Consider the following 11443-nt stretch of genomic DNA (forward strand, 5'->3'; position numbering starts at 1 on the left):
GAATGCAGACCTCTTGCTTGGCACGTCCTGGAGTGGGGCGTGTGTGTGTGGAAAGACAAAAGTGTGCAGTAATTGCCACCAGTGAAAAGATCGCCAGTTCTACTGTGTTCTTTACTGCAGGATTTCCTGTGTCTGCATTAATAGAAGACTGAGAGGTTCTCAGTGACTTTGAATGGATTGACTGTTCTCTTCTGCATGCTTAAGACACATGAACACACACACACCAGACACACACACACGTCAGGTGTTTTCTTTGGTTCCTCCACAGAAGGTAAGCCCAAGGCAGGAAACACCTCACTCTTCGTTTCAAAACTGTGTGTGTGTGTGTGTCTGTTTCTATGGGTGAACAGTGCAGTATCACGACAAGAGCTATATTTTATAATTAGTCTCTTTATTACTCATACAAACACAGGGTTATGGGACCTGGTTAAAAAGCATCTAGATTAAAGATTAGAAATATGACAATTAAGGCAACAGTATCAATGTAAGTGCTTTATGATTCTTCAACATTAAGGCATTCGTTTCTCGAGTCTCTGTTGAACTGTTCTAATCAACACAGTACCTCCGATTTCTAAAGTGTACTAAAACATACTCTTATTTATGAAAGATAAATCTTTGAATTATCATGCTACACACTTCGACTGATACCTGTCTCACTCACTGTTCTTTTTTAGTATTATATGGCAAACGTCTTCCACTTTTGTTAAGGTTGAGATTAAATGTCCCTTTTTCATCTCTTCTCAAGTCTATCCCAATCACTGAAACACTTCTGATTTGCTGACAGAAACATCTGTGAGTGGCTGTCCCGCTATGGTGGGCGGGCTCTATCACAGAGATGTCCTATCACCTTGCACCAGACGACCCCTGACTGCCCAGGTGTCCTGCAGGGATAAAATAAGTCAGAACACACACACAGTAACACTGAAGGCGTGTGTTCTAGAACACACACACAGTAACACTGAAGGCGTGTGTTCTAGAACACACACACAGTAACACTGAAGGCATGTGTTCTACAACACACACAGTAACACTGAAGGCGTGTGTTCTACAACACACACAGTAACACTGAAGGCGTGTGTTCTACCTGGAAGGTGATGCTGTCGCCAATGTCATACTTCCTGGCTGCGATCTCCTTCACCTCCTTCTCAATGTTCTCCTGTGTAGTCCCCTTCACATCGATGTAGTAGCAGTCTGAGCTGGCGTAGTGGCAAGAGATGGCCTAACACACACACACAAGGATAAACATTCCAAAGGGGTCGTGTATGTGTTCTAGGGAGAGGGGTGTTTGGTTGGAGAGTTACCTTGCGGAAGCCCTGTGTCTGGTTCATGCCAGAGCCGTGGATGAGGAGAGGGTGGAAGAACACTGTGTCTCCCTTCTCCATCTCCAGGTGCACTCTGGGATGCTGGGAGTCAAAGTCTCGGATGCCGTGGTACATCTTATTCACCCCACCCTGAGGAGACACAGGTGACAGTGATGACACATGTGCCATTATCTGAGAGTGTTTGTAGCACCAGTACATGTTGTGTGTGTGTGTGTGTGTGGGGGGGGGGAGTTTGTTTACATGTGCAAGTGTGATGTTGTGTGAGTGTCTCACCTAGACACCCCATTGTATGGCAGTGCTTGCATGTGTGTGCTGCCAGTGAGAGTGTAGTGTTCCACCCACACCCACAGACACACCCACAGACACACCCACAGGCGTGTGTCTCACCTCCCACTCTGGGTAGTCATGTTCCTTGAGGATGCCAGTGTGTGTTCCGGGCAGCACCACCAGACAGCCGTTCTGCCTCGTCACCCGCTCCATGGCGGTCCAGGAACACACGATGCGGTCCGCCGGCCGGAAGGGGAAGTAGTGTAGGTCCTGGTGCATGGGGTGGCGGGATGTCTTCTTGCCTGAGAGCAGGGTCAAAGGTCAGAGGTCAGGGGAACATATGTACTGATGATCTGCACACACTGTGGAGATATTGAGGTGGTTTCTGGCTTGAGGTCAGGGGTCAGTTTTTGGCTCAGCACCTGCATCTGGGGGCTTGTTGATCAGCATGGTGTGCATGGCCATGACGTTGGGTCCAGTGAAACACTCCACAAACTTCAGGATCTAAGGCGGAAACACGGAAACATGTTAAACATGTGAACTGGATCAAGTAGGCTCGTATGTGTGTGCGAACAGTGTTATTTATGTTTATTACAGTTACGTGGAGTGTGTGTGTGTGTTCCTGTGTGTGTGTTCCTGTGTGCGTGTGTGTGTGTGTGTGTGGTACCTGGGGCAGGGAGCAGTAGCGGAAGAGCTCTGAGTCTTCCTGGAAGTCCTGCAACTTGGACACGGCCTTCTGGTCCTGGACGAACTCTGACCTGGAGATGGCCACATCCCTCATCACCACCAACCCTGGGACCTGCACCTCTCTCCTGCAGATCCTCTCAAACGCCCTCCTGCATCACACACACACACACACACATCCAAGTACACACGTTTTAGATTCGGAGTCGAAGAATGCCTCCAGATCTCGTTGAAAGCGACAGACCTGGTTGTCATCATGGCATGTGTTACTGATTACAAAGTAGCAGTAGTAGCCTATGTGAGTGTGGACGACTGTGTCTTGCCTGAATCTGTCAATATCCTCATCAGACACCAGATTCTTGATGAGGACAAAGCCATTTTCCTCATAGGAGATCCTTTGGTCTGGGGTCAGAAGGTCATTGTCGAGCGTGTACCTGAGAACGGGAGGACATGTTTATTGATCTCATACTGCTGTGATATCAGGCTAAACCAAAGTTGAATGACCAAAACAAGTATCTCAGCGTTGTGCAATGTGTGCCAAATGGGACAGTATCCTAAATGTCTAAATGGTAGCTTATAACCTCCTTCTGGTTCTAATTTAGCCTATTTCATTTTATAACAAAAAAGCCGACGCGATATTTTTCTTACCTGAGAGCTTGTGGGTGATAATATGCAACGTTTTGTCCAGAAGTCGATGACGCTTGCTTTAACGTTAATCGGTTAAAGACACGTGTGTTATAATAGAGGCATAGACATTGTAACCATACGCTATTAGCTATAATTCAAATACTGTTAAAGACTGCCTAAATCAAGCATAGGCTACCTGTTATGTTTACTAACAAAAGCGACCGCGTACCGCTACTGTAAAGCAACAGTGCTCAAATTGTGTAAATATCAGCCAGAAAAAAAAGATTTAAACTAGAATACTAACTACTAGGATAATAACTATTAAAATTAATAAACTAGAAACAAAATTGAATGTCGAGTTTGTTTGAGGCCCGCTCATAGCTTGTCTGGTGCACATCCCCGGTCTATCTTGCATGGCTGTAGCGACGCACATCGAGTCGAACACCGTCAAAGACAGTCTTCATGCACCGAATTCGCTCCCCTGGAAAGGATACAATAAAAGATGACCGATCCAGATGATTCAGGAACACTTTCAGTCTGTCAGCGGCTCGGGACATTTTGTAAGGCGATTGAAGTTTATGTAGTATCCTTTGAGGGTCTTGGAACGAACCGTTCACAAACTGTCCCGTTCTAGAACATGAATCTGACTACCAACGATCCAACTAGGTGAAAGGTTTTAAGATACATAACTTCAATGACACAGAGAGAGGGGGGGGGGGGGGGGTAGAGGAAGATAGAGAGATAAATGATGCAGGCTATATGGTTGGTTAAGTAGTTACAGGCACTAATGTATAAAAAAAACTTGAAATAGCACTTGAACTTATGAGGATCAAGAACATTTCCTCAGTTTCAAAATGTCCTTGTTTTATTCTTGAAGAGACTTTTGATTTGAGATTTAAGTCAACACATACACTCACATACTCAAACATAAAATACCGTCAGAATATGGTATATATGTTTATCCATAGGAATGCGAGGCCATCTTCACTCCAGCGGGGGGCGCTACAAAACTACTAATCTCATATTGGCCCTTGGCCGTTCCTTTAACAGGCGGCGCTGTTCAGTCTCCATTCGAAAAGACCACTTCATCCTCTCTCGTATGTCGGCGGTAACAGCAGCACTAGGCGGAGGCGTCAGAATGCGGGCAGCCACAGATTTCAACCCTCCCGGTTCGTCTGTCGACACCATCCGTTCTCAGTCTCCATAAACTCCCCTCTTGCTATAGAAGTGAAGTTACGGAATTTAGTACATTTTGTCCTTTTGGAAACAGTTGTCTCCTGAGATTATTATCTCGGAGTAAGGTGAGCAGAGCCACAACGACGAAGACTAACTGTTTTTGCTGGTGGGTGGAAAGACGGCATCCGGCCTCCGAGGAAGAAGAGCAGAGCAAGGTCTGGTAGTCGGGAGGAAATAACCCTAAATCTTTCTGGTAATTCATCTACTGTTTAGGCGTATTTTGGTCTGTTTCGTTATTTCACTGTAAGTAGGAATCGCGGCTCTAACGCTGCTGCGAAATTGCAACACAGACAGCTTGAAAGCGCAACGTTGCATCGCTACAGTAAATGTATGTAGTTGAGCTGTACAGTTTTTTCTCATGGGTAATTTATCCGTTCTATGGTGTCAATAGAATGTTGAACTTGTTTTAGAAACCATGCTATGGTTCAAATAGGTAGCCTAAATACTCCGATGGTAAAACTGCATTTGTTTGTGTTCACAAGTTTCTGGTCCAGGAAATGCCCCTTTACAACGCGTGTCACTGGTTGTAGTCACTGCTACATTTAGCTGTCTAAACTTATCAAATGTGGTTATTCACCGCATGTTGTTTAAACACTGCGTCACGTATTGAAAAATGTAGGCTAAGGTTTTGCCTCTGTTTTGATGCGTACATCTAGAACATAAGAAGACAGTGAACAACATTCAGAAGAAACACGTTAGATAGCGAAGACAATTGTGGCTGGAATGAGGTGATGTCGATGTCGGTGTTGTGTGCCGTCATAGTGGAACACTGAAGTCTGACAGTAATCCAAACCCTAGATCGTTTGTTATCCCGTGAAACGGAATCTGTGTACCGCTATAATGGGTGGAAATGGATCAGTGCACTTGTGTTTTTACAGTCAGATTGCACTCCGGTGATAAAGGCGAAAGCCAACTTGATTGGTTTATGCTACGGTAGTACACTCATAGTGTAGCCATTGGAAGATGTTTGTGTTGTGTAAGCCTGTGTGTGTGTGTTCAGGTTACTTCTCAGTTGCTGCGACATTGACCCACATCAAGATCCAGGCTGTTCTTTGTGAAATAGATCCCAAGGGAGGTACTAATTATACTGACCTGAGTCCAGTTTCTCTCCTCAAACTCTTCATGTTACCTAACACTGGAAAGACTTGAACACTTTGTCTAAGATACTATAGTTCCCAGGCTTTTAGCAAAAGGAACTTTGGAAGAGAGGGCTAAACCAGTAATGATTATCAATAGTAGTTACATTTCTTAGAGATTTATTGATGAGGTGTCTTTAGATCCATTTCATTGTATGGTGTTCAAACCCATGTGATACATATTCATAACAGATATTGTTCCTTGCCAGCTCTGTATCTCTGAGCCAAGACTCCTCCCCCCATATCTGTTTTCATACCAGCCACAATGTCTTGATAAAGACATGGCATCCTATTCTGTATCTGTGTCATATAGAAGATCCTTTATTTAAACATCCTGTCTGTCTGTCTAGTTGTCTGCATGCCTGGCTGTCTTTCAGTCTAGCTTTCTGTCTGCCTGCTTGCGTTGTTGCTCTGCCTGTTTGTCTGTTCAGGGCTGGGGGGGGGTCCAGGGCTGGGTGGGTCCATGGCTTGGTGGGTTCAGGGCTGGGTGGGTCCAGGGCTGGGGGGGGGTTCAGGGCTGGGGGGGGGTTCAGGGCTGGGGGGGGGTCCACGGCTGGAGGGGTTCAGGGCTGGGTGGGTCCAGGGCTGGAGGGGTCCAGGGCTGGAGGGGTTCAGGGCTGGGGGGGGTTCAGGGCTGGGTGGGTCCAGGGCTGGGTGGGTCCAGGGCTGGATGGGTCCAGGGCTGAAGTGGAGGGGCAGGTCCAGGTACTGGAGCGCTGCACAGCATATGAGGTCTCCTTAAATACACGTGTGAGCTTTGTTGACACAGGGCAGTCTGAGGGGGCGGGGCTGAGCCCCAGCTGTGCTCCGAGGGGGGAGAGGGGGGGGCGACATGTGGAATGTGACAGTCACATGGTCCTGACAGACAATTAGATGTTTTTTCCTCCTTTTTTTATTTACGGGAGAGAGAGAGGGGCTGGGGGAGGCTGGGTAGAGGGGGGTGAGGATGAAGAGGGGGGGGGGGGGGGTGACAGAGAGACAGGGAAGTAGAGAAAGAAAAGCCTACTGCTCCTCTGATAGGCCGGATCTGTGGGCCAATCCTGGCCACAGGGTGTATTTTGGGTCGAGTGATAATTAAGTTTTTCCTTTTTTTTTTTTTTCGTCGGGGGGGGAAGGCTAATTGTAGGTTGCATAATGAGTATAATTAGTGAAGGGTGAGTGTGTCTCACTTCCTCCTCAGAAGCTGTTTAGACTTCTGGAATAGAACCATCCAGAAGCAAAACTTTAGAAGAGGCTCCACTCTCCCAGCACCCAGATTGTCAGCTCAGAAAGCCATCTGCAGCAGGGTTTCCACCAGGTCCTGCTTCCTCTGGGTGGGACCCCACTGAGTTAGCATCTCAGGTGAAGCCATCGGACAGCAGCTGTGTCCACCTCCTGCTGTGTGTGTGTGTGTGGGAGACAGTGTGTGTGTGTGTGTGGGAGACAGTGTGTGTGTGTGTGTGTGTGTGTGTGTGGGAGACAGTGTGTGTGTGCGCTTCCATGTGTGCCAACTCCATAAAGAACTACAGGTGGACTATAACTCTGGGAGTGGCAGCTGTTGGTCAAGGCTTTCCCAGGCCTGCCATACAGTGGTGCCCCCCTTCCCCCACCCTCCCAGGCCTGCCATACAGTGGTGCCCCCCTTCCCCCACCCTCCCAGGCCTGCCATACAGTGGTGCCCCCTTTCCCCCACCCTCCCAGGCCTGCCATACAGTGGTGCCCCCCCTCCCCACCCTCCCAGGCCTGCCATACAGTGGTGCCCCCCTCCCCACCCTCCCAGGCCTGCCATACAGTGGTGCCCCCCTCCCCACCCTCCCAGGCCTGCCATACAGTGGTGCCCCCCCCCTCCCGGCCCCCCCCACCCCGCCCCTGTTAAAGCCCTCTCTGAGCCCTCCTCATACTGATCATGGGTGAATAAACTCACAGGATGGTATTGAGAGGTTGGTGAGGGAGTTGGGGGCTGTCAACACACACACACACACACACACACACCATGTGCACAGATGATAGAAGCTTTGTCAGCCAGTTGAGGAATGTGGAAGAGAGGTGGGATGGTGTGTTTGTACGATGGGGATCAGCTTTTGTGTACGTGTGTGCATGTGAGTGAGTGTGCATGTGAGTGTATATATGTGTGTGTGTGTGGAGCCCAGTCAGTCGCTGGTGGCTCTGCAGCTCTGATGATGATGATGAGGATGATGATGATCTGAGTAGTAGCATGTCAGTACCTCACTCAGAGAGAGAAGGAGAGAGAGAGAAGGAGAGAGAGAAACAACGATTGAGTAAGGGAGAGGAGGGAGGGTGGTACAGAGGGTGAAAGGGAGAAGTGTGTGTGTTCTGGGCCTGGGGAGGGGTGTGTGTGTGGGGAGGGGTAGAGGGGTAGAGGCCAGAGCCCTCCTGCTGGGCTCTGAAGAGAGGCATTGTGGGAAGTAAGTGGAGCGGCCCAGTTGGACCCAGACCAGACTCTACAGTCACACCACCATCGGGGTACCATGCACTGATAGACCCTGTGTGTGTGTGTGTGTGATACAGAGATATCTGTGTGTGTGTGTGATACAGAGATATCTGTGTGTGTGTGTGTGTGTGTGTGTGATACAGAGATATCTGTGTGTGTGTGTGTGTGTGATACAGAGATATCTGTGTGTGTGTGTGTGTGTGTGTGATACAGAGATATCTGTGTGTGTGTGTGTGTGTGTGATACAGAGATATCTGTGTGTGTGTGTCGCTCACTTGCACTCAGTCTTTGTTCTCTATCTCTCTGGCATGGTGATGCCCCCCCTCACCCTCTGGATAAACTGGCCCATCATGCATTGCCCCATGGGGGTTGGCAGGACTGGCTGGTAATCTGGAGATTATCGTGTGGCATTGTGAGAACAGCCACAACCAGACTGGGATTATTCACACTTCACACACACACACACACTTAACACACACACATCTCTTTATCACACACACACACACACATAAAACATACAGATGTATGATAGATGTATGCATACTAATTTGTGATACAAACTTAGCCTAGTTTATTGGATGCAGTGTGTACACGATTAGACATTGACTCTCTCGCACACACACACACACACACACACACACACACACACACAGCCACATAGGGAAAGTGATGATGGTGTCTTGTTACAGAGCCTACTGGCTGGAAGAATGAAATATTTATGGCTCAGTGGGACACACACACTCTCACACACACACTCTCACACATACACACACACACACTCTCACACATACACACACACACACTCTCACACACACACACACACACCAGGTCTGTTTTAATGGGCTAACAGTTCTCACTGTCTAATAGTTGACGTTCTCTGTGTCTTCTCAGACGGATGATGAAGCATGGTAGAACCCTTCTCACTCATCAAACCATCATCGGGCTAAGGTGGGCTAGGCTAAGGTGGGCTAGACAAGGTAGACTAGGCTACGGTGGGCTAGGCTAAGGTGGGGTAGGCTAGGCTATGATTGTCCAGAGTGTGGGATACGCTAAGACACACACATAAGAGTGGAGCTCCCCTCCCCCTGCTCCCAGGTGTGCTCTGGAATGTCCCACCTGGGCCCAGCAAGGACAGGAAGCTGTCACACTGACGCAGCTGGAAGGACAGGAAGCTGTCACACTGATGCACCAGCAAGGACAGGAAGCTGTCACACTGACGCAGCTGGAAGGACAGGAAGCTGTCACACTGATGCACCAGCAAGGACAGGAAGCTGTCACACTGACGCAGCTGGGAGGACAGGAAGCTGTCACACTGACGCAGCTGGAAGGACAGGAAGCTGTCGCACTGATGCACCAGCAAGGACAGGAAGCTGTCACACTGATGCACCAGCAAGGACAGGAAGCTGTCACACTGATGCAGGAAGAAGGGAACCCTGGGAGGGGGTCGACCCCAGTGACGCACACCACTAGAGGGGGAGAGGGGGGGTTGGAAGGGGGGAGGTGGAGGTGAAGGAGACTGGGAAAGAGAGGATGAGAAGGAGAGGAGGGTTCTCAAAGATAAGAGATGGAAGAGGGGGCGGTCTTAAAATAGCTTCCAGTCTCGAGTCTTACTGAGTCCGACACTGTTGTTGTTTGGGTTCGTTCTGACTTGTGTCACTGATGTGCACATGCTCACATCAGCCCAGGAATGTGAATCTTCCCAGCAGTGGACCGTGTGGAGGAAGCCTGTGTTTTTAGACCAAAACACACACACACATTCCTGCCCGTGTTTGTCTGTCCAGAGGAAGCGGCTCATTAAGCCTTGTTACTGTGCTAGCTGTAATGAAGAGGAGGCCAGAGCCAACCCCACTGGCTTATGTAAGACGAAGGTGAATGTTGAGAAGGAGAGAGAGAAAAGAGGGAGAGCGATGAGAGAATGGCAGGGATGGTCTAGAAGATATTCCAGATAGTGGCTTTTGGATTTGAGAGAGAAAGGAAAAATAGATTTTAGTTGGGAAGAGAGAGGTGGAGAAAGGGAAGAGATAACGGGTACAGTATTGACTTCACTGACAGACCACAAAGTCTGTTAAGATGCAAGTCAATATCGACCTGTCTGTTTCACACGCACACACACACACACGCAGAGGGGTAGAGGGGAGAAACAGTTCCTTTCATCTAGATCCTCTTAAAAAACCATTAGAGACTGCTCACTGAGTATGCTAACATCAGGCCCCAACAGGCTTCATTTAACTGGCTAAGAGAGGCTTTGTAGCATTGTGTGTGTGTGTGTGTGTGTGTGTGTGTGTGTGTGTGTGTGTGTGTGTGTGTGTGGAGGGGGTTAGCTGTGGGTCAGACTGGAGGCTGTCCCTCTCATCACTTCATTCGACACAGGGATTGTGTCTCCATGTTCATCCTCTTATCACCCTTTCACACTGAGATGCGCACACACATACACACACAGTCCTAACTCCACCCCCTTGCTATACACAGATGACAATGGAGTTTCTGGGTGTTTACTTTGTGTGTGTGTGCAGTCTGGCTCTGATCACTAATTTCCCTGTTTAGTTTTGTGGCCTGGGGTTTGTGTTTGTGATGAGACTGGTGTGTGTGTGTGTGTGTGTGTACAGTAACATCAGGCTTCTCCCAGAGAGAACCTCTCTCTCTCTCACACACACACACACACACACACACACTCTCACACTCTCTCACACACACACACACTTTCACTCTCTCTCACACTCTCTAGTCCATTGGGAGAGACTGTAGTGCTCAACACTAAAAATAATTCTCCATCTTCTTTACTTCTGCCTCTCCATCTCTCCACATCTCATTTTTCCTTGCTCTCCTTCTCCACCCCCGCCCCCCCCCCCCCTCTTATTTACCCCTCGATCGTATTTGTCTTTTCTGCTGTCTGCCCTACTCATTTGCGTTCACTCACTGACACAAACTCACTGAAACACACACACACACACGCTGACACACACACACACTCACTGACACGCACACACAAACACACTTACATAAACAAACAACCATTAGCAGTGTTATTTCAGACTATCCCTCAGGGTCAGTCACATTGATACTTATTTTAGTTTCTCTCACAAGGAGCCTACTGTGTGAGCAGAGTGTGTCACTGTCTGTTTGTCTCAGAGTCTTGGTGTGTGCTTAAGCACTTCTTTATGTCCTGTGTGTGTGTGTGTGTGTGTGTGTTGGGCCCAGATCCAGTCAGCCCATGTGATGAGTGTCTTTGAATCGCTCTGTTCGCTGCCAAAACACATCCTGTTACATCACTGTTAACGGTTGCCCCCGGCAGCGCAGATACTTTACGACTACTGGCTGCTGTATTCTTTGCCTCTCATTGGATTGGCCGCCAAGATTTTTGGCTGGCTGGCTGGGTAGGGGTTTGGGGGGGGGGGGGGGGGGGGGGGTATTGCCATGGTGATTTATTGACCTCTAACCTCCTCTGCGGATCAGAAGGTCACGTCTCTAATGGTGGGGCTCTGTCTTCGATGGTGAGGTGTGTGTGTGTGTGTGTCTGTGTGAGGTACTGCGTCTCCATGGCTTTGATGTTATCTAGAACATAGAGACACACCTGGACTGTGACAGAAACCCTCTGGCTGTGCCTTGGACTGGATGTGTATTCACCTCTGATTCTCCCTGTCACCGTGTGTGTGTGTGAGATGCAGTCCAGGTGTCTGCTGGTCTCTGTGATCTCTGTATCACAGAGGAGATGTCGGTGGCCTGGAGCAAGGTGTGACCCCA

The 11443-nt window shown here is 48.8% G+C and overlaps 2 protein-coding genes across 2 annotated transcripts in view; one reads left to right on the forward strand and one right to left on the reverse strand.

Annotated features, from left to right (window-relative positions):
- Positions 1-374: 374 nt before the first annotated feature.
- Positions 375-3604, reverse strand: phyh (phytanoyl-CoA 2-hydroxylase). The gene is made up of 9 exons (XM_047022684.1): positions 3395-3604; positions 2922-2977; positions 2597-2707; positions 2257-2425; positions 2012-2093; positions 1710-1891; positions 1302-1451; positions 1085-1219; positions 375-881 (listed from the first exon to the last, which is right to left on the reverse strand). Exons 1-9 carry the CDS (start codon positions 3455-3457, stop codon positions 828-830), a joined length of 1002 nt encoding a protein of 333 aa, XP_046878640.1. The 5' UTR covers positions 3458-3604; the 3' UTR covers positions 375-827.
- A 594-nt stretch (positions 3605-4198) lies between these two features.
- The window catches only part of cdk17 (cyclin-dependent kinase 17), a 25111-nt gene continuing 17866 nt past the window's right edge, over positions 4199-11443 (forward strand). The window contains 1 exon segment of the mRNA XM_047022683.1: positions 4199-4329. The gene's annotated coding sequence lies outside the window, so the exon portion shown is untranslated.

The sequence above is a fragment of the Hypomesus transpacificus genome, chromosome 7, assembly GCF_021917145.1.
Source record: "Hypomesus transpacificus isolate Combined female chromosome 7, fHypTra1, whole genome shotgun sequence".
Taxonomy (NCBI): domain Eukaryota; kingdom Metazoa; phylum Chordata; class Actinopteri; order Osmeriformes; family Osmeridae; genus Hypomesus; species Hypomesus transpacificus.

What these genes read in the sequence shown, in the direction of transcription:
- phyh (XM_047022684.1), bottom strand. Translation starts at nt 3,457, where the DNA reads ATGTCCCGAGCCGCTGACAGACTGAAAGTGTTCCTGAATCATCTGGAT. An exon ending in CAACAAGCCCCCAGATGCAG is followed by an intron (nt 1,892 to 2,011) that starts GTGCTGAGCCAA and finishes CCCTGCTCTCAG; the next exon opens with GCAAGAAGACATCCCGCCAC. An exon ending in GCGACAGCATCACCTTCCAG is followed by an intron (nt 882 to 1,084) that starts GTAGAACACACG and finishes TTATCCCTGCAG; the next exon opens with GACACCTGGGCAGTCAGGGG.